Source organism: Colletotrichum scovillei (genome assembly GCF_011075155.1).
Source record: "Colletotrichum scovillei strain TJNH1 chromosome Unknown Contig00007, whole genome shotgun sequence".
Taxonomy (NCBI): Eukaryota; Fungi; Ascomycota; class Sordariomycetes; order Glomerellales; family Glomerellaceae; genus Colletotrichum; species Colletotrichum scovillei.
The window spans coordinates 504774-527019 of record NW_023336265.1 but is presented as its reverse complement, the minus strand read 5'-3'; the positions used below and the strand labels follow the sequence as shown (position 1 = coordinate 527019).

The 22246-nt window shown below is 53.9% G+C and overlaps 3 protein-coding genes across 3 annotated transcripts; 1 reads left to right on the top strand and 2 right to left on the bottom strand.

Moving 5' to 3' along the window:
• Positions 1-659: 659 nt before the first annotated feature.
• Positions 660-1776, bottom strand: HER10_EVM0005241 (E3 ubiquitin-protein ligase CCNB1IP1; the record flags this gene model as incomplete). The annotated part of the gene is made up of 3 exons (XM_035474863.1): positions 660-1484; positions 1546-1667; positions 1721-1776. The coding sequence occupies 3 exons, from the start codon at positions 1774-1776 to the stop codon at positions 754-756; spliced, it is 909 nt and encodes a 302-aa protein (XP_035331462.1). The 3' UTR covers positions 660-753.
• A 3270-nt stretch (positions 1777-5046) lies between these two features.
• Positions 5047-17762, bottom strand: HER10_EVM0013226 (ThiF family protein; the record flags this gene model as incomplete). Its single annotated transcript, XM_035482590.1, has 6 exons — positions 17286-17762; positions 17035-17204; positions 16411-16983; positions 15649-16357; positions 6523-7641; positions 5047-5105 (listed from the first exon to the last, which is right to left on the bottom strand). Exons 1-6 carry the CDS (start codon positions 17476-17478, stop codon positions 5047-5049), a joined length of 2823 nt encoding a protein of 940 aa, XP_035331973.1. The 5' UTR covers positions 17479-17762.
• Positions 17763-18986: 1224 nt separating this feature from the next.
• On the top strand, positions 18987-21847 carry HER10_EVM0010149 (major facilitator superfamily transporter). Its single transcript, XM_035479618.1, has 5 exons — positions 18987-19859; positions 19920-20215; positions 20267-20435; positions 20488-21194; positions 21244-21847. The coding sequence occupies exons 1-5, from the start codon at positions 19747-19749 to the stop codon at positions 21630-21632; spliced, it is 1674 nt and encodes a 557-aa protein (XP_035331768.1). The 5' UTR covers positions 18987-19746; the 3' UTR covers positions 21633-21847.
• Positions 21848-22246: the final 399 nt, after the last annotated feature.

Sequence of the window (22246 nt, the reverse complement as noted above, 5' to 3'; positions counted from 1 at the left end):
GCATCGGTGACGAAACTAGTAGTCGAGGCTTCTGCTGTCTTCGTGCTTCCAGGCTGTGTCTCCTTCCTCCGCAATGTCGCCACCACTGCACCGATCGTTGCGCTGCTGCTTGTAGCCATCTGCCGCCTAACATATCGCCGTTGCCGCCGCTCTTGGCGCGAGGCCTGTTGAACTTCTGCAGTCTCTTCCGTTTCTTCGGCATAGTCTCGGGACTCTCTTGGCCAGTTTCGATGTAACGCTCTTCGTCCACACGCGACAACGACGACTTTAAGCTGTATCTCCTGATGGACCTTGTTCGGCCGAATCGTGGCATTACAGTGTATCGAGTTCTCGCTGGCAGGCTCAGCAACTCGAATCGACTAAAGACAAGACTGATGTGCGTACATCAACTACCAAGGGACTATCAAACGCATCCCGTTATCGTCCCTGATATAAGTCACATCTTCGTGCCCAAAGGCTGCTGCTTCTTCGGCTACAACTCGTGGCCCATCCTCGAACAACGTCTCGACCTCGTTTCAAACTCTTGAACAAGAGCCTTCACGTTGAAAACAAATGTGTGGGCCATCCGTCGTCCATATTCCTTTTGTAACTTCTCCATCCATTGTTCCCTCCAAACACGTGTCTAGCCAACAAAGGCATCTGTTCTCGAAGAGCACAATCATGGCCCATGTCACGGGTCCGCCAAGTGACTAAATGCTGCGGGAGCAAGGCCTGGACGTTTGACTGCTGTCCCAAATCATTAGTCGCGATGTTTCAGAGGCGAAGAATGGGAGAAATACTATAAAAATATGGCTCCGTTTCGTCGCGTCCCGTAGAGCCATGACTACTTTGACTGGTATGACCAGTCCGGATACCGGAAGAGAGGCCAACTCCAAGACCTCGTCCACGCGATATGGGCGGGTGTCTTACAAGTGGGAGGTTCCCCGAAGGACCGCGAGGCATTGGTGTTCCGGTTCCCGTACCCGGCCCGGACGCAGTCGATAGCCCGAACCTTTCATGGCTGCCACTGCCATGTCCTCGGGGTGTACCTCGTGGGGTGCTCATGATGCCGCCTTCGTATTTTGTCAGCGTGCAGTTTCGTCGCATGTCAACAGTATCCGGCTTACCCTGCGCAGGTCCTGGTTTTGACCAAGCTCTGTCGTCGCGAAGTGGCCCGGAACCGCTTCCGCCAGCAAGAGGTCTTCGATGTCCCCTTTCCGGCCCGACGTAGGAATGTGCATTGTTGTACGCAGACTGCGACTGCGGTTCGTAGATGTTTTGCCTCGCTGCGGCTTCAGGAAACTCAAAAGCCGGCAATTGTGAGCCATATTGAAGGTTGGAGTCAACTGCATCCGAGGCGGCAGCCTCCATCTGTCCCAGCTCGGCTTCCCGCTTGACCTTGTCGTAGAGTTCCTGAACTTGTGTGAGCTTGCGGCACTTGTCTTGGTAGGAACGCGCAAGTTCTTCGTGTTTCCGTCGCATGTCGTCGTAGTCATCTGAGAGAGCTACTAGACATTAGTAAACTTGTCTGTGACCTCAAAAAGCGGCCACGCCGTTGTCCCGTACCTCGCATCTTTTCCTGGAGACTCGAAATGTCGGCATTCGCATCACCCACCGTCTTTTCGAATTTGACGTTTAGGGTTTTCAGCTTCTCCGTCAGCGTCTTTTCGAGATAGCGCTGGTATATACTATGCTAGGTAAGTGACCGTTGCCCAAGGAATTGGAACAGGGATCAGCTCACACTTCTTGGGTTGTCTGGTAGGCCCAAAAGCTCAAAGCCCTTCCTGCACATTCCATGATTATGTTGGGGCTCAGCCCACTGAGAACGCTGGTTTTGTAGTCCTCGGTCAGGTTCAAGTTGGTCACCACCGCGTCGTCTGGATTGTTGAGCTGGCATTCACAAGCCGGGCACGACTTGCGGCGAACCTGAACTTGGCCCGTCAAGCCATGACGCTCAGAGCAGTCCACACAAAAGATGTGGCTGCGCAGATTCAGTCAGCTAGGCGCTGCTTGATTTGCTTAAGGATATCTAACTCACCTGCACGTGGTGACCAATGCCTGGTCACTGAGCTCTTTTCGACACTTGAGAACGTTGCATTTAAGAGTATGTTCCATGGCGAACGCTGATGCTGGCCGTTGAATTAGGGGGGGGCTGTAGGATTTACTACGTTTGGGGAACCTAGCTCGATGCTGGTCTGGCTCTTCAACGCCGCAATGTATCGAGTAGTTGTTTCGAAGGCAGAGTATGGATATTCGTGATTCGCTCGCAATGTGCCAGTACCAGAGGCCTATGATCGATTTTATCTCGGATCCTTCTCAAAAGAACTTCCCATGGGTGAAAGGTATCGGTAGTTCAAGAGCGTTCGAGAGAAGAACGGGTGGCATTGTTACGGGTAAAAAGCTTCATTGATGTTGGACTTAGCCTTCCCGGTGTGCTTTACTCATCTGAGCTACTCGTAGGGCAGTGCGCTGGCCGACATTTCTCCGCGTGGGCAAAATGGCAAGTGAGGTCCGCCCTCATGATAGGTACCTTGAGGTAAGGAAGGTGGTGAGGAGCTACCACAATTGCCCGCCTTCATTTGGTGCAGGCACGTGCCCATTACTTACAGTATGGACTTATGAAGATGCTCCTGCCTCGTCGTTCCTTGAGGAAATACTAGTAGCTGTCCGCCTACTATGGCCGTGACTCTTCCGCGAGAGAAGAGGGATGGGTCACATACTCTTGAAATGAGATGCCTGGCCATCAACGTCACTTGAACCCACTTTACAATACTGACGCGCTTGCACTTGGCGAGATGCAAACACTGGCGCCTTTGTCTTGGTTCTCAACGAGTAATGTTGCGATAAAGAGGCCGATCGTCCGGCTTTTGAAGCTGAGGAAAGCGTCTAGAAAGTCGGCTGCCGGAGCCGGTGGGAGACCCAGCCCGACTGCGCCGGAGTGGGGCGCATCCCAACGGCCCCCAATCCCCGCAGTACGGTTCGTCTCGGTCTATCGGCCGGGTTTGGGTGACCCACAGTTAACCGGATCAGCGGGGCCGGCACTTTTCGTCGCTGTGGCCGTGTCGACGATGAGACATGCATGAAGCAGTGTCACCAGAATTCTGCTTCGCTTTCTACTTCGTCCAACTACCGGCAGCTCAATGTTCCCCAATGAGCTTCAACAAGACTTCGAGGAGTCCGAGGGGACAACATTGAGCCTCGGTGTTTTTCGCAAATTCTACTCAGAGCATGACCCAGTGGTCGCATCGCCCGCTGGAGGCATGACTCGTATGCTTCGTCGCATCCTGTCGACCGAGGCTATTGGCACGCCGGTGCCATCGGGAACTTAGGCCCGGTGTCAAGAGATGAGCAAAGCCTTATTCGTGGTGGGACGGCCGAGTCACATCGTGTCCTGGCGCCCTAGCATTCAGTCTCTCGGCTCAATTGGCGAAGAACACTAGTCACTGGGAGTCTAGAATCTAGAAGAAGGCTACATCCTGGCCTACAATGTAACACCGCAACCCTCGTGTATGGTCTTCAATTGATGGCACACAAACGTCGCAGAAGCGAGAGTCGCGGCAGCTAGACACAGAGTGTAATGTCAAGTTTCATTGTGTACAACCTCAAGTTATATCTTATTGAATTGCCGTGGAGTAAAGAATGACTGGGTTCGGCATCTGTTATGACGGGCGTCGGGCGTCTTTCTCGACGCCACACTCCTGCAGAAGCCCCTTGTCAAGTACGTCAACCTTTAATGAGACTCATTTGAGTAAGAAAGGGCCTGGCAGCGGCATACGAGCATCATTGAGCCCGACGGCCATCTCCCTAGTGAACTGTGTCTGGCATTCTATAGCAAGCAAGACTTGTGATTCGCTCATCGTACAGGTACAGATACGCGTTTTTATGTCTCTGCTATTGCCCAATGGTGAGGCAAAGCTGGTCCTCAAAACAAGGGTAGAGACAATGCTCGTCGCGCTTTGTAAGGCTCTTCGCGCTGGAAAGGCTCCGGTAGCGTGGCATCTCGTTAGGTATTCAACACCATCTTATCTTCCCCGGACAGTCGAAAAACACCACGGCGGCAAGGGTCTCTGCCGATCGCCTACATTGTCAAATCACCGTAGAATCATCATGTGGCGTAGCAGGCAAGGTACAATGAGAAGTAAAAAGAAGAGAGAGACATGTGAGGCGCCAAAGGGTTGGGGGAGACAGGGACTGCAGAGAAGTCAGAAGAACCTGGACTAGAACAAGGATCATGGGATGATTCTGGATGTGTGGGGTGCGTGGCGTCTATGAGGGGGAGTACAGAACAGGGGTAACTCTGGTCTCTGCGGGCCGACATCCCAGAGAGGCCATCCTTGACACCTCCACCAACCCATTTACCCGCCCAATCGCAATTCGGGTCCTCTCGGATATCTGCGCGTTCATCCTAGCTTGGTTTACCTTACCTCGGATCATGGAAACCTCACTCAACCTCAACCTCTCCAGCTCTAACCTCTACATGAACCCCAAGCTTCTCTTTGGGGAATGGAGAGCATGACGCTAAGAGAAACGGCCACCATTGACGAACCTTTGACGAACCATCCTGCTCCGATCCGACCACTCACCTCCCAGCCAGCCTCGTCCCGGCCGACGCCATGGCATGATCGTCCGCTCTCCCGATCGCGACGTTATGCTTGAAATGAACAACAAAAGGTCCCCTCCTTTGTGCCCTGTCATAGTTGTGCAACCCGAGGTAAGGTACACTTGCGCTATGTGTTGTTCAGGGGTAGGTGAAGCTCCTGCTATCCGTCAGCAGACTTGTAATTCGCTGATGCTCTTGAACACACCTTGATATGGAACAACCTCCCGCTTCTCAAGGACGGGGAAGTTGAATAACGTTCCATGACTTCGCGGTACGTAGGACCCTGCACACCACTCGCATCAAAGGCCTCTCTACAGTCATGTGCCTGCCATGGCCGCAGCAGGACGTAAAGTTATGCGCCCACGCAGGGACTCATTAGGATCATAGGACCGACAGACGAGGCCCAGTCTCGCCTTGCCGGCACTCCAGAGTAACTCCTCGCATGGCAGAAACACACGTGGCCGATGTCATTGTTGCCAACGGCGGGCGGGCGGGCGAGCGGGCGAGCCCGGGATTAAAGTGAGCTCTAGGCTGTCTCTCGTCACAGTTTGTATTCTTCATGGGGTCTTGTTTAATTGCAGGTCATACGTAAAATCGTCATCGTCATTTCGGGGCGTTTCCAGTAATCTTCGCCGCCATCATGTCCCGTTTTCCATGCTTTCAGGCGCGCCCGCCACCCTCCCCCTTTTCCTCTTTTTGGCCCCGTCAATGTGACTGGCGTACGTTCCAAGAAACTCCGAGCACTATTTGGCTCACCTTTTTGGACATGTGAGCTTATGTACAGCATCTTTGGCTTCGGCCTACAATGCCCTCCGCCAAGTGTCCCAATCCCAGCATCAAGATCCAAGTATGTACCAGAGAAGAGAGAAGATATGTACCAGAGAAACCAAGCCAGAGCAAAATCCCCAATGTGACACATCAGTGGACGAAGAAGCCGCCCTCCATGCCGGCTACCTGGCTGCCCATCATACCGTAGTCCATATGCATCATATGCTCGTTCACGTTGTACGGGGAAAAGTCGACGGCCTGGTCAGGACCCTGGCCCCAATACATGCCGTCCATATCCCATAGTCCATGCTGATCGAGCATGCCCATCATGCCCATCCCTTCCGGCTCCAGGCCGATGGGTGACATGTGCAGCTCCGCCTCCGCCATCAGCATCCCTTGCTCGCCCGCCAACCCTTGCAGAGGGCTTTCTGACCGCATCGACGGCTGTCGAGAGGCTTCGTACATTCGCCACACGACCTCTCGGCTACGCTTCGCCGCCAATGACCAGTCCTCCATGGCCTCCAGCAAGTCGAGGATCGTCTCGATCTGCTGGTGCCAGTCGGCCACGCGCGGGCTATTCCATTCCCAGAACGTGCTGACCAGCGGGATCATAGCCGCTTGGTAGAGGAACCACACAGCGTTCCATCCAGACATTTGGTTGCGGGTCCATTCCCGGGCAATGTCCTCAATGGTCTGCTTCGCGAGCGAGCGGCACGTCTCAATGGCCGTGACATCCTGCTCGGCCACGTGAGACAGCGAGCCGTTGCTAGCCAGGCTCAGCAGAACGGGTCGGTGGAGGAGCATCCGCAGGTTCTGGTATCGCCACTTCATGATGCACCGGGCAATGTACAACGGCTCCGCGCAGGGGTCCGTCGTTCTTAGGAGCCACGGTAGGCTGCTGTACCAGTTGACCAGCTGCCCGTCGAGGTTGCAGCGATCTTCTGCGCGGAGGAGGGGCGAAATGGCCAACAGGTCTTGGATCTGCGTGGCAATCTTGCAGAACTTGATGTTCTCGATGAGGGGCAAGATGCCGGCGTGCTGCGCAGAGTCCCGGCCCTGGTTGATTCCAAACTCTGGCGGCCGGATGTTGATGGCAGGGCCCCATCGGCCGAACGAGGGTCGTCCCATTGTCGTTGTTGCCCATGTATCGAGGCAGAAGAGGCTCCACCACGTACGGCGTCTGGTCTCGGCGGCGGCAATGTCGCTCGACCCTTGCGCCAGGCTCTCTCTGTGAAGGCCGAGGGCGCTTGCCATTCTAATGGCCGCGCCAAGGACGGCGTTGGCCATGTTGGGTCTGTTAATGTAGTGCAGATAGTAGCCTCCGATCAGCGCGAGGGCTTGCACCATCTCGATATGGCTGCTGCCAAAGGCATCCATGGGCAGATGCTCCATGGCCCTGTTATAGTAATTGATGTGGTTGTAGTCATCCGATTTCATAGCGACGATGCTGCCCATAGCAAAGACCATGTTCAGCAATGCTAGCCAGGGGGCATCAAAGCGCTGGCCTTCCAGATAATCGGCTCGGAAAGCGGCCTCGTCCAGCATGGGAACGAAGACGTGGATGCGTTTGAAGTAAGCGTCAATGAGCGTCTGGCCCTTCCATGACCACGGGATGCGCTGAGTATCCTTGGGCACGGCGCTCCTCTGTCGCATGGATGGGAAGCTGTGTGTGACTTCGGCGCTCTGGAGCGGCGTGGTAAGCGCGTTGCGAAGTGCCGGCTGAACCTTCATGAGACACATGAGCGCTGCTTTGATTGAAGAGGCGCCGAGATATGACGATTGACGGTCCACGGACAGCGAGAGGGCGTTCACATCGTCGGCCTCGATGGGGATAGGATCGCGTACGCGGCGTTCTTCGTCCCACTCGGTATCCCGGCCAGGCATGAGCTCGAGGCTTGAGAAGCCCCGCTCGGAGCCGGAGCAAACCGGGGAGTCTAGTTCTTGTGAGAGGGGGGAGGTATTGAGAGGCGGTGAGGGGAGCGCGGTTGGCGTATCCAGGACCGGGTGTTCAAGGAGACCAAGGAGGTCGTGGCGAGATAGTGGGAGTAACGACTGTACGTCTTGATGGGGAAAGAGGCGCTTGAGCACAGAGCGGCATTCTTCGAGAGACTGTGAGAGTGCCTCGAGCGTCTTGCGGGACGGAATGACGCGCTGTCTGTGCTTGTCATAAAAGCAGCGCTTGGGAGCCCGGCTTGAGAGACATTGGCCGCATGGCTGTTGGCCATCACAGCGGCTGTCAAAGAGGTTAGATGATATCGGGTCAAGAGAGGCCGAGCGGAACATACATCTTTCGTCTCTTGCACTCGGCACAAGCATGTGGGGTAGTGATTCTCTTGGAGCCTGACGAGCTCGTCGATTTGCCGCTTTCCTGCGACTCTGACGTCTGCTTCCGTGGCGTTACGCCTTGGACTGGATGGTGTGAGTTGGAGAAGACAATCACGGCTCAGAGAGACTCACAGGTGTGAAACATTCCACCCTGAGCGGGTACTGAGATGGACGGAGCCATGTTCGCGGTTGCCGAGAAGATGGAGTTGCTCTAGCCAACAAGGAGCTGAGATAATTCGCAAGAGCCTCGAGTGATTCTGTCAAGAGGCGTTGAGATGATCAAATGATCTATCTTTGTCTTTGCGGGAAATCCAGACGCACAGATCAGTTCGTCAACAAGGTTGGCGCAGACGCAGACATTATATACAAACTGGAAGAGAGAGTTATTGAGTAGAGTCAAAATGAAGTACCCTCCTGAGTACGGCAACCATTCGAGGGACCCGGCGCGGCAACACTGGGTGTGGGGAAAGGCAGCATGGGTCTCGAGGTGCACTGAATGAGAGGGAAAAGAGGCGATGGAACCTCAATGCCGTGTCGGCTACGTGAAGCAAGATGGACAGGCAATTGAGCTTAGGGTTGGCCGGCCGGAACCAAACCAGGCTAGACGGCCAAGCAAGTGACTGGGGCTCACAGTGGAGGGGGCTTGATCCAGATTCAAAGTGTCTCTGGTCCATAGCGAGGTGACATCTGTAGAATAGGTATCGATTGCATATGTTCACGGTATGTGAAAGAGACAGCTGGTGGGCTGTTTCTTTTGAGAGAGAGAGAGAGAGAGAGAGAGAGAGGCAGAGGGCAGAAGGAGCTAGGACGAGGGGAACCGAGAGAAGTGGATTGAGTGTACAAACATGGGCGTGTTGGAGCCTTGGAGGCGACGAGCCGAAGAGGTGGTCAAAGTCAAACCTGCGAGGTTCAGCGTGGAGCCGTAGACTCGCACCTAGTGCCAGGAACGCTGACCGGGGGTTCCTCTCCCAGAATCCCAGGAGGAGGGGCGTGGACGGATCATGAGAGTGAACGGGACCGTAACAGGGCCAAATTCCGGAGGGACGGGAACGATACCTAGGCACGCTAGACACTATATCATCAGACCAAAAGATGAGGTACGATAACTCGCTGGTCTGAGTGAAGCATAACGCTGAGTGGTGGACCTGGCCTCACAAAAATTCGAGTGGGACAGCATGATGGGAAGACCTCGTGGCGGTGTCTTGGACTCCAGGGGCTTGAGGATCGTGGCCAAGGCCACTACCGAGCGGCCGACACAGGCACACAGGCACCGTGATACAGAGAGTTCAGATGGTGGGAGAGGTGTAAAAGCAGTGCAGATCAGTGTTGGTAGAGTGCTATATCTGTGGTTTGTAGCAGTAAAAGTCATTGGTAGGCAAAGCAGGATGAAGCGGAGGATGAAGCGAAAGACACACCCCCTTTGGATATCAAAGCGATCTGTGATTGGGGCAGAAAATCTGGAGAGTGTGGAGGAGGATGAGGATGAGGAGGGATGACAGGTTTGTGTCACTGTGGCTGGTGAAAGATGGGATGGGTGGGAAAATGCAGGTTTGCTAGATACAGCAAGTCAGCAGTTAGCAAGGCTAACAACACAGCTCAGGTGACACGGCACGATGGGCTAATGTACGGACGAAAATATGGGGATTGGGGTAAGGTTGCAGTGCGCAAATGGCTCTAAACCTCGTTGTGAGGAGATTTGCGAGAATGGGAGCGAAAAAGTCGCAGGAGGGATGGGTGGACACTGTTGGTGTTGTCGTCCGGACCGATGGGCAAATTGTTAAATTAATCAACAGGCAAAGTTTGGCGGTTGGGGGAGGGCAAGCAATGTGAATGAGTGAGTGAGTGAGTGAGAGAGTGAGTGAGTGAGGTGAAGGGGTGGTGCAAACTTGAAAGTGAGTGGTCTGGGGGCGGGGAAACCGGCGATGGGAGGGCGGGGGGACGTCGGGTCAAAGTGGGGTAGCGTACCGGGCCACGGGCTTGACAGACCACTCAGAGGACAGAACGGAAGACGGGACAGGTTGGAGATGGGAACGTACCGCTCGCAACCGTGATTACCTACTGCGGGTGTCCACCACCCGATGTGATCAATTTACCCTCGGTACCTCTTTCCTTTCTGCGCCTTGGGCCTCTATCCATAAAGTAAGGTAAGGTAAGGTAAGGTAAGGTAAGGTACCTTACTGCCAAACTGAGGTGTGTAATAAGAGACACCTACCTTGTAGGCAACATCGCATCGCATCGCATCACATCACATCTGGCATCCGAACGGTTACTGGGATCCTGATGCGTTCTCAGACATAGTTCCTGGTACCTCGATCCACGGTCAGGTGCGTATTGCAAGTGGCAATGGCTTCCACGTTGGACGGCAAGCGGGTGAAGTAGTGTTTAGGTTAAAGTGCCCAGTGACAGCCGTCAGCCACTGAGTGGTGGGGAATCTCAATCGGGCGGGGCCGAACCCCTGGCGTCTGAAGCTAAAGTTATTGCTTTTCTTGCGGTCCGCGAATGCCCACGATGCCTTCCATTACCGGTACCTTAGCAGTGCTTAAGTAAGGAACATATACGTATACTAGTAGACACGGACCATTATCTCCAACTTTCTTTTTCCTTCTCGAATTCTGGACGTGTGCGACCGTGCGACCGTCGACGTGAGGGAGGCAGGAAAGCAGTTCCCCTTTCGCATCAAAAGAGGCAGGTTCTCCATGCTTACCTAAGGTGGCAGCACCAGCCACACCGGTAATATGTAGTCCCGCCTCAGCCATGGCATTTACACCTCATTTCAACGACGACAATAACCACGGTCTGGAATTCCCTACCAGCGCGCTATTATCCGTACCGCTCTACCCGAACGCGAAGCTCTTGACTCTCGCCCGACCCTCTATTCTCTTTCTTTTTGAGCCTTGATGAGCCTTTCAGGCCTTCCGTCTCCGTCTCCGCGCATGTCCGCAGCCGTCCTGAACATGTGGAGTAAGATCCATACGCGCATCGCACACCAAGTCTTTTAGCGTGTGTCTCTAGGCTCCATCGTCTGCTCTTTTTTATCTTTTTTTTATCCATCCTCTCCGTCTTGACAGCCGGTCACCATGGGCTTCCTCTCATAGACTGGCCAGGCTGATTCGCCTACTGTGGTAGAGGCGTGTGGAGAAGGGAGGAGGTGTGGAAGAAATAAACAGGGTGGTACCACCGTCGATCCAGGGTATCCGTACACCTTCTTTCCAAAGCCCCTCCACCTCCTCTCCCCTGTTTCTCCAAGCTGTCCCCGCATCCTTGTTAAAGAAGACGGACTCCAATTTGTGAGAGGACACAAATTTCTTTGACATCTGACTCTTTTCTCCATGTACAGATGAGACGACACCTTCTCGGCCTCGTGCGGCAGCCCGCCAGCAGTTCGATATGGTTGATCAATTCATGTCTTACACCTCTGCTCTGTCCTGATCCGGTCTGCTCTCACTGGCGGACCGGCTCATTGCATCTCACCTCGGCCGGCTTGCTTACCATCCCTCCCTCATCTTACCATCAGGGGATGACATCTTCTTGACCGAACGAAAAGCAGGAAATTGATCAACGGCTTGCCGGACTGTGAAAGGCTCTCTCATTGTTTCATCGTGAACCTCGTCATGGGAAGCCGCATTGTAGGACCCCAAGGCGAGCAAACTCGCGGCAAGCGTCGTGAAGCTATCTAGAAGTCATAGCAGCGTCCAAGTATAGGTGCATTTTCCAAGTCTCAGTAGACTTGCTTCCATTACACACCAACAGAGAGACCTTATTTCTGCCCGGCTTCGATCCCGAAAGCTTTCGGCTGTTTCAAAGCACTTCCCGCCGGCATGTGCCGCCCATCGTGGGTCTCAATTTTGGCTTCATCGATCCAGGACGACCGGCCCTACCGACGGGTACCTCTTACAGGAGCGCCAGACGGACGAGGCGGCTCAGTCACACATCCATCACAGCCCATGTCACACCAGCATGCGCTTATTCTTCTTTTCTACTTCTTCCCTCTACTTCTTGGAGTACTTGAATCTGCCGCCCGTCCCATATAGCTCCATAACCACTCCTACCCTCCCCACACCCCTTTGCATTACAAGTTTGGTTCCTCCAACCACGCTGCCTCCTCTACCGTCTCGACCTTTCCTCCCTTGGTCTCTATTCCGGCCGGCCTTCATCATGACTGGGTATGTGTTCAGAGTCTCGCGTGCGCGACCTGGACGGGACGACTGTACCTGGAGAGCCTGCACTAATCAACAACGGCGAGACACATCAGGTGGACAGCCTTCCACGCAATAACACGCCTTGCTGAGGAGCTGTGCCTGGCACCTCTCCCGACGAACCGTTCCCATGTCCCCTGCGTATTGTCTGCCGCCCGTCATCCGTTAAAGGAGCAGATTTGCCTAAAGTAAGGAACGCCCATTCAACTGCTAAAAGCCACACTAATGCATCTAGGTCTTTGCGGACCCAAAGAACTACACACGGCTCACTGAGGGACTCCCTGATCTTATCACCATCACGTCTGTCTCTGGGTCGTTGTGTCTCAATCTCCCGCTGATGCACAGCACTGAAGACCGGGTACTGTGGCGATGACCGCTCATGTGCTCGACAAGAGTTAACCTTTACTTCGCGGTTGACCTCGTGCAATGCATCCGCACTTATTGGGTATTCGATACCCCACAACATTGCCTCCCTCCTCCATCGACCAGGCCTGACTAGAAGTCTAAAACACATAGACTAAGGTGTGGTATGCTCGATCCGGTCAGCCGACAGCATCTCACTTTTAGGCGCCCTTCCTCGCTGGCCTGGAGCGGGTGCCTGCTCCTGCATCCCGTTGGATTTTGAAGAGAAGAATACTATCTCTCTCCTTTATGCCGCCTACACGCGCCACTGCAGGGAACAATGGCCTCCCCGACAGCTTGAGATGAAACATTGTCTTTCGCTAATCTGCGTGGCCACGGCATATGCTGGCTTGTGGGATATATTCCTCTTCGAGTTGCCATATGCCTCACGCGGTACTCTCGGCCAGTGGTAACACTACAGGATGAGATACGTTTTGGCATCACAGAACACCGCAAAAGATGGACTTTGGTCACGTCGATCAATGAGGCGGCATCGTTTTCGCAGTCGCAAACCACCAGGCACTCCTGCAGTAGCTTGTCCATGGTCTGCAGAGGATGATCTCCAAGGTTCCTGGAGGTATGGTTCCCCAGATTCAGGATTGTGCAATAGCAGAGGGTATCGGACCCGGCGAACCGTCTAGACTTGTCGTCTCCTGTCTAGCCGCGCTTCTCCTGCGGGGATCTTTGAGTCACGGGTTGTGGAGGTAGGGGTGCGTATGTTTGCATGAAGCATGGTTGGCCTTTCAGTAGCGGCTTGTGTCCGACGCTGACTGGAGCCTGCAACTTCTCGAACCGACAGTCGACCGGGGCAGTATAACCGTGATTTACTCAGCCAGATTCTTCCGCGAGGCCGGTCCCAGAGTATGGTCAATTTGCGAGTCATCACAATGACAAGGGCTTCTCCGACGACTATCCGTAAGACCCCCTGCGGGATATACGCGGGAATGATCGCGAAGACTGCGAAATGCCGCATGGGCGCTCTCGAGTGTGCATTTTCGAGGCTCGTACATGTCGTTCAAACTGGCTTCCGAAAGAGGCCTGCCCAGCTTACTATGTTCGCCGGCACAGCAATTCGGCCCGCCACCTTTATCGACACGTGTTTAATCTTATTGACGCATCTGGCTCGGCTGCGCGACGGCTGCGCCCGAGAGACAGGGAAAGTCGTCGAGTGACGGCTCTATTTGACGGGCAACGAACCCGTTTATGGACCAGCCCGCACAGAGACAGCTGCGCCTTTTTCTGCCCGTCATTCTCGGGTCAATACAGGACCCGTTTGTCCATCTGATGAGCGGCGAAGAAGTCTGGGTTATTCTGCTTCGGAGCAAACGTCATACATTTTGACAAGTCTTGTCATTCCTTTTGCCAGCCTTTGTCCTCTCCGAAGATTGAGTCTAATTCCACACCTCGATCTTGGACCCGTCAACCGCACTGCGGGATCGTAGCAACAGCACAAGTAGCACTACATCGCAGAAGAAGTCGGCGCTATTGCTCCATCACTTGGTTTAGACGATATAGCCGCCGTTCAAAGTCTTCCTGTCGGTTACATTCTGCGCAGTCCATGCACCCCGACCCATCTTGGATGCGCATCCTGAGAATAGTCTCTCCTTGACCGCCATGACAGCCGCTCGACGGAGGCATGCGGCTTGCAAACCGTCTCGAGATGCATCGCCCAGCCCAGGAGGCACGCGCTCCATCGTACGGCAGCCCACTTTGATACTGGCTCGGGCAACTCGCCGCACGTATCCGACCTTGCCGCCCGCCGCCGGTTCAGACTGCTAGGCCAGCCGGACGAACCTGCAAAGGATCGTGAAGTTGATGGGTGTCTGCTGACACGGCTCAGACGCACACACACACGCCCATCTGCATCCATCTACACCCTCCTATTCCCGTCGGTGGCTTGCGTATTGCTTATGGATCGTGCCAGACATTGAAGAACTGTCAGATAGACATTTCGCTAGTTTCGTGCCTTTCCAATGTCCTGGAGGCAGTCCTTTCGGAAAGCCAGCCGAAAACCTTGGTACTATGCTGACCACATGTCCAAATACTGTACCAATACCAAGAAGTCGCTTTCTAAGCTGTCGCTAATCGGATTCCTGTCCCGTCCGGAGCCGCCCTCGTTCATGTTCCAATTCTGGACATCCGGCTTCAAATTCGAATTGTTCCTGATACCCTTTGCGGTTTTCTGTTTTTGAACTTCCGAATCGTTTTTGTTGTTGTTAACTTGTTTGACGTTGTTTTATTCCCTCAGTCGCGCAGTATGTTACATTGTTTCTGTATGAATAAGACCACAATAAACGGGCGGCTCCGCTGTTATATGCCGTCGTTTGAGTCAGGGGACAATATTCTACCCAGCACTTCTCACTTATCAGTTTCTTTTGAAGAAGGAAATTTCAAACGTTTGGGGGCCATTGAAGAATTATATCCCCTATCCCACCGGAATGATCTGAGAAGCAAAGGATCCTTATCTCTCCGAGATCGTCCGAGTTCTTGGCATGCATTTTCAGTGTTTTCAAGGTCGTACTCTCCGTACAGATCAGACGATCGATGCCTTTTCACTGGGGACGCTTTTGCCCACAATCCGGAAGTTTCATTGTCGGGACCTGATATCACGGCAAGACTGACAGATCACTCATCGTTTGCATATGTCCGGTCAAAGACTGAACAATTGGCGGTGAATAGGGTCCTTGAAGAGTATGAAGCCGACAAGAATCATATCATGAGGCATAGCAGGTGGACTACTCCAGGTTGCCATCATCAGCCTCCGCCATGTCCATCTGCTCCAGAGCGGTTCCGCATACCCCTGACCGCATCGCAATTCATCCACATCCCAGGGAAGGTAGCTGTAAGGGACTGCGGTCCGACGTGATCTCCGCCCAGACAACCACACACCCGTCCGACAGGGTCCAGTGAGGGTTAAAGTGGTGTCCTTGCCCGACCCCGGCATTGCAAATCAGTTTGCTGCGGCGCTAGAGTTGCAACCACACACCCCTCCCCCAAACAAATTGCCATCCCGGAAACCATCTCCACGTCTCCCAGCTTTAGGTACCACTGCCACCACTACTCCCGTTTGACCTTTCTCCAAGATTGGAAGAGCAATCTATTCTTCCGGGATCTGCGACTTCAATGCCGGACGGTTCCCCCTTGGGGTTCTCCCAGGGTCACGGTGCGTACCATCGTCTTCCCCTCATCTCTCCGCCCAGGGGGGAGTTGCTCCCAACTTTTCACCAACCACGCTGGCTGGACATAGCATCGTCAGCTTCCCCGCACGCCTTGCTCTAGTGGGGTCCACGGTCCATGGTCCATGGACGGCCGTTCTCATGAAAGCCAGGGGTTACCACGAGCGGCCGGATTGGAAAGTATTTCCGACCCCCTAGAGACGAAGAATTTGGCATCGGCTTGCAATGCCGTCGAATATGCAGGTGTTCTCGATGGGTACGTATTGGTTCGTGATGATTTTGATCGTCTCCTGAGCCACCATACCGCCTGTCACGGCGGAAACGTTGTGCAGCTCTCCACCGCCAGACCTGGCTACCTCTTGCGCCGCCTGCGCGAGCCGCTCGTTGTCGCTCCAATCTGGAAGCAGTGTCTTGATCTTGTCTAGAATCTCGTCCGAAGATGCCGTGGGTGTGTGTGACGTGGACTGGAGGGCGAGATAGATTGGGAACAGCGACAGTGGCACCACGCCCTCCTTGGCCATTTCGTCGTTGGCAAACTCCTGCGCTGTAAATGCAATGTGTGAGCACCGGCTGTGGCAATCCTCGTGGAGATGTTCCTCACCTGCTACGCTGCGCAGTTGTTCGGGCCCGCCACTTGCAGGGACGACCAGCTTGATAAAGGCCGCATTCTTACAGAACAAGTCGACCTCGGCTGCGTCGACGCCCTCGCCACCGGCTTTCTGACGGACCGATTCGAGCACCTCGGCTGCATCTTTGCGGGCCTTGGCCTTGTAGATGTTCTGAAGCTCAATATACACGCTAGATTGGGCCTTCATGTCTGGGAGGCCGCCGGGCACTGGTAAACAGCCGTGCTTCTCATAAAAGTCACGCACCGCTCCTGCGATGATCCAGAAGCTAGAAGTGGCTTCGCTCTGCAGAGTTATTAGGTGGGCTGGCCCTTTTAGGTAATGCGGCGGTCACTCACCTCGTCGGTATGCTTGTACTCAAAGACCTCCTTGACAGCAGAAGGGAGTGACGGTGGCGAAATAGTCTTCAACACGGCAGCCACAGCCTCCTCAAAGTTTTCCTCGCCTCCTTCAGGGTTGTCCGTTCTCGTAGCAGCGGCCACCATCTTGCGGAATTCGACCTTGTCCTTATAGTTGCTCGGGGGCTTAGAGTCGTGAGATGACTTCCATTCCTTCAGGTAGTGTAGGAGAATAACAACGAATGGCAGGTGGCCGTGTTCATGACTATCGAGATTGTCAATACCTTTCGTCAGGCTGTCGGCAAAGGCCTCCAGCTCCTCCCACGGGGTGAGGAGCCGCAAGTCCGTGATGGCGGTAACGTCAGGATGAGTGTCGACGATGGGGTAGATGCCTGGAAGACGAGTGCTGAAATAGGAGTAGAAACCCGCAGAGTGTATCGCGATCAATGGCGTCTTGTGCTCCCGGCTGTATGACTCGAGTACGGTGAGGTCTTCTTGTTTCATGGGAAGTGTGTACAAGATGATGGTGAAGGGGGCTGAGGTTTTGAGAAGCTCCTGGAGGCCCGTATTTTCCTGCTACTGTGTTAGTCTTATGACATAGGATCCATGATTCATTTGCCTCACCGAAGTTTTAGGATACCAATCACCCTGAACCTCAGGGTTGAGCTCTAGCAGCAGCTCAGTGCAGCTCTGGGCCCTGGACTTGCCGAGATGGGACTCGTCCAGGAAGAAGTTGACGCCAAGATCAGCCTCATTCACGACGGCATCATCAGCAATCGTGAAATTTCCAATTCCTAAGAAGGTTAGTTTTGAACAATGAGTATGGGAATTGCAATGCTCATTCAGAGCCAGCATGTAAGCTCTTGGTTTCATACCTGGAAGTACGAGATTCTTTAGTGTCTCAACACCTACGGTGCCCGTGCCGGAATTCACGAGCAGGATATTGGCAGACTCCAGAGCAGCTTGCCCGCTCGCAGCCCAAAGTCTGAGTTGGCGGTCATATTTCTTTTCCTTTTCCGAAGGCACGGCGAGGGCTGGCGGTGCCTGGTCGGCTATGATGTCTGTCATGGTTGAAGCGGCCGAAGAGAAATCGGACGGGGATGTGTCAAGTATTGAATACTATGGTTCGATGAGATCCAGGGGCAGTCCAAGTCTCGATACAGTGAGGTTCGATAAGTCAATGCGATAGGAAGTCGGCCTTGACTAACGATAGCGACAGGACGTGTGCACTGTGATGGGTTGGATGGGGGACGGTCGTTGTCGGCGCCTTTTTGGTCGTTTGAAGGTGCCTGGGCTGAGTGTCGTCAACGACGAAGTGGCACCAAAGCATAGTGCTGGGGTTCTTCGCACGGTGAGGTGTGAGACTATGAATGAGGTAAGCAGCTGTCGACTTATTAATATACTGCTGGTTCCATTACCTAAGGAGGCACATGGGAGGGCGGGCCTCCGTCCGGCCCGGGAAAGGCCCGCATTGGGACCCGTACGGCCGTGGGGTCTTGCCTTCCGGACAACGCCCCACAATTGCGATCCATTTCCGCTTTCTTTTTCTCTCAGACATTATGAATTGACTGGAAGTCTGCTTGTCAGGTATGAATAAAACCTCCTGCCTTCGCCCTCCCCATCTGCGATCGCCAGACACCAGCAGTGCCGGGAACGGTCAGTCGTGTGTGCACTCAAAGCCAAACATGAAAAACCAACAAGCCGAGGAAGAAGCAACGGAGATCCCAGTCAACCCAGACAGTATTCCTTGCCATCTCAATTCTCTCAACTCAGCACCTGTCTTTGCCAGTGCGCGCGTGTGTACATATCTTTGTGCACTCTGAGCAAACACGCCACGAAATGAAGTTTGCGTCTCCCTCGTCTGGTCTGCTCTCTAATCTCCTTGCCTTGTTGTTTGCTTAGGGGTTCCTGTTGCTATCTTTACAGTTCCCAAATGATACTAGGGAGAGTGGGAGATAGCCCGGATTTACACATCCTAACAGCACATTGTGTTCGGTGCGTGGCGCAGCTATCCACCACGGAGAGTCAACGATCACCGAAGCCAGGACTTTGAGTGCCTGATTACGGTTTACTCCCTACTTACGAGCGCCGTCCGAGTGGGCATTGCGAATAGGCGGTGTCGAACCCGCATTCCTCAGCAACGGATTCGCCTCTCTTCTTCATTCCCGTCGCTGGGTTTAAGCACTGGAGTCTGCGGCCTGGCTGCGCACACGGCATCTGGATCCAGTGGATCATAAGTGTTCGGTCGGTAGTCACGAATACCCTTCGGCGTTGGCAAACGTTGCTGAGCAAGCTACGATGCTGGCCATCCTCGGACTTGGAAGATTGAGGTCATCTATCCTGGATCCAGTGATCCATGGAGCTGAAAGTTAGAGCCTTCGCCGATGAGATACCATTGATCAGATCGGGACTGGATTGGATGATGGATCTAGACCACGTTGCAGCTGATTCTTTAACGGCCGTGGTGCGTCGGGGAGGCGGGTTCTAGCATTCCTCATCGGACGAGCTGCTGCCACCGAAAGGCTATACAAAACCCCCAAGGGGACTCCGACCGAAAGAAATGCGGCGGCCTAGGCTATCGCACTATCGTGCCCTCCCTTCTTCGCTCGCCTCACTGGTATTGGTCTGTCTCACTACCGACTTGTCTGACCATCTGGTGGTTTTTTTTGGTGTGGCGCGCCGGGTCCACGCCGCATTCGCCTACGGGATCAGCTTACGGCCGGCAGCAGCGGCGGGCCAAAGACAAACAACTGGGACCGTGAGCTCAGGAGGTCGTTTCCGAGCTAGCGAATGCGAATGCGTTGCTGAACGCCGAACGTTCGTTTTTTCCCTAATTCGTCTCACCCCGAACGCCGATTCAACCTCTCCAGTTCTCTCTTATGTTCGGCCATGGCACCCGTCTCTCTTTTAATCGCGTTCCCTTCGTGGGTTTCGCCCCGTTCTGCTTACTTGGACCTCGCATTCTCTTCCCAAGCGTCTTTTGATCCTCCTGTCAGATGCGCTTCCCGGGCCTCTCGTGACATCCTTCACTATGAGTTGCCCCGGCTCTGCTTCTCAACCCCGTATCTGTACATCGTGAGCGGTCGTCAACATAGCGTTGCTCCGACACCGACGACCTTCGAGTCAGACTTTCATCCTTCCGACGGACAGGATTGAGCCGAGTGGACATCCCTTCAGAACCATCAGTCACATCTCCAACTACTTAATCGTTGTACAAGGCCTGGATCCACCGACAGCCTCGAGTTGATATTGACGACCACAACATTCTATCGACGACACTCTCACAGCGACTGCTACTTGTTGGCATAACTCTGCATCGTTTAGAAAGTCATCGTCATGGGTAACATCAAGGAGGACATCGAGTCCACCAAGGCCGAGGGTCTGGTAGAGAACCATCATTACAGAGATGCCACCCTGCCGCCATGGAGGTTCTGGCTGCTCAGTATTGGGTAATTACCCCACGATGTGCTGAGGGCTGCTTAAGATCTCAATGCTGACCTGTGTGAAAGCCTCTGTCTTGGACTGTTCCTTTCAATGTTGGATGCTTCCATTGTGGCAACAAGTCTGTACACCATTGGCACAGAGTTCGACTCGGTCGACTTGATCAACTGGGTTGCACTCGCATACACGCTCACATACCTGAGTTGTGCCGTCTTGGTGGCTCGGGCATCCGACATTGTTGGCCGCCGCAATGCCTTTTTGGCAAGCTTCATCATCTTCTTCGCCTTTTCCCTGGGCTGCGGGTTTGCCCAAAACTTGGAACAGCTGGTTGCATGCCGGGCTCTGCAAGGCTTGGGTGGTTCTGGTGAGTAGAACATGCTCATTATCGTCAAGTCGTTTGCTAAGTTTTCGCCAGGCCTTTATTCCATCACCATGATTATCTTTCCCGAGGTTGCCCCCAAGCACTTGCTCCAGTACATGTCCAGCCTCGTCGGCATGGTCATTGCGAGCGCCGGTGTGCTTGGACCAGTCCTGGGAGGTATTCTCACCCATTACGCCTCTTGGCGGTGGATTTTCTGGATCAAGTGAGTGACCCAGCCCCTGGAGAAGAACGTTCGTGTTCTAACATCAACACAGTGGTCCCGTTGGCTTCGTCTCAATGCTCATCTTTTACCTTACATGGCCCGATGCCAAACACCTCCCAACGCTGCAATGTAGACGCTGGAAGGAGCTGGATGTCGTGGGCTCCTTTCTTCTCGTTGCAGCATCGGTTCTCGTTGTCTTCTCCTTTCAAAATGTCGGCTCGGACGGCAATAAGTGGCGCCAAGCCGTCTTCATCGCCCCCGTTACCGTCGGTGGCGTGTGCTTCGTTCTGTTGTTGGGATGGGAGGCTCTCGTCGCCAAGTTCTGGAGCAACCGCATCATGGCCGCTATTCCGATGCGACTTCTGCGCAACCGTGTCTACGTCGCCACAATCCTCAACACGATGTTTCTAGGGTTTCCGTACCTCCTGGTCATCTACGCCTTCCCTGTCCACTTGCAGATCGTCAACGGAAAGAGCTCGTTGCTTGCGGGTATCCTACTTCTCCCCATGCTAGGCTCTGTCGCGCTAGGAACCACTCTCGGCGGAATCATCAATAAGAAGAAGAACCGACTTTTTGAGACAATGACGACGGCAAGCTGCTTCGTGTGTATCGGCTGCGGCTTGATGACGACACTGTCGTCGTCTGTGGAACTGGAACCCAAAGCACTTGGTTTCCTTACGTTTATCGGCTTTGGTTTTGGTTTGTCAGCCACTTCATCAACCGTCCTAGGAGCGACGGAGTCCGAGATTCCAGATCATGGTGAGTAATTTGACCCTGCAAGATGTAGGCAATTGCTAATGAAGCAAAGCTCCCGCACAAGGAATCATCGCACAGGTGCGGATTCTCGGTGGCAGTCTGGGAATCGCCGCGTCAACGGCCATCTTGGGCAACTTCATGCGAGACGAGTTGACTGGTGTGCTCAGCCCGGGACAGTTGTCGTCGCTCCACGGAGCAGGGGCAAACTTGACGGAGGCGCAAGCCGCAGCCGTGCGTCAAGTCTATACCGACTCCTTCTGCAAAGACATGCAAGTGGGAGCTATTCTATCTGGCATCGCGATACTACTAAGTTTTGGTGTCTATCGTCGAAATCGGGTCACCATCGAGGAGCAGCGACAAATGCACATTAGAACCGAGGTAGAGAGGAGACGGAGGGCATCGGCTGCCACGACGTTGGTTTCTTCAACGACAACGGACTGAGCCTGTGTATAGCGGGTGCTGTATCTTTATTGTTGGGTTTGGTTGAATGATTTCTGAAGCATAGCACCTGGCCAGCGTTACGGGGTTCTCACTGTCAATATTCTGGCATCAACGGTTATATATGATGAGAATGGGTCTATGAGCAATACCTCATGTCAGTATTAATTATCAATGTCGAAATATCTTGGAACCACTCCGCGGCCAACGACCGGAAAACCACGGTGACTGTTGATTGAACCAAGGGCGTAGTAAGCCGCAACCCTGGCCTATGTAACCCTGGGCTGCCTGTCGGAATCTCAGCCGGGCAGAGCTCATCGGCGTTGGTGCCGCATGGTGCGGGGATAGAAAAGGCCGCCAAGTACAAATAAGTCGGACTTGTCAATCACCTCATCGGCGCCATAGCCTGTCATGGCCAAGAAGGCTATAAATGAACCCCATTAGACCCTCTTGTCGACTCCTCCGTATCAAAGATTAGCCCTGCTACTTATACTTGAATAAGTGATGGGGCCAGAACAAGTTGTCTCGAGTGAAGAAGCTTCAAGCAAAAATGATGCAATCGCCTGTCCCCGCCGGTTATCGGTCGGTTGAAACCCCGCAGTGTGGGGCCCATCCAT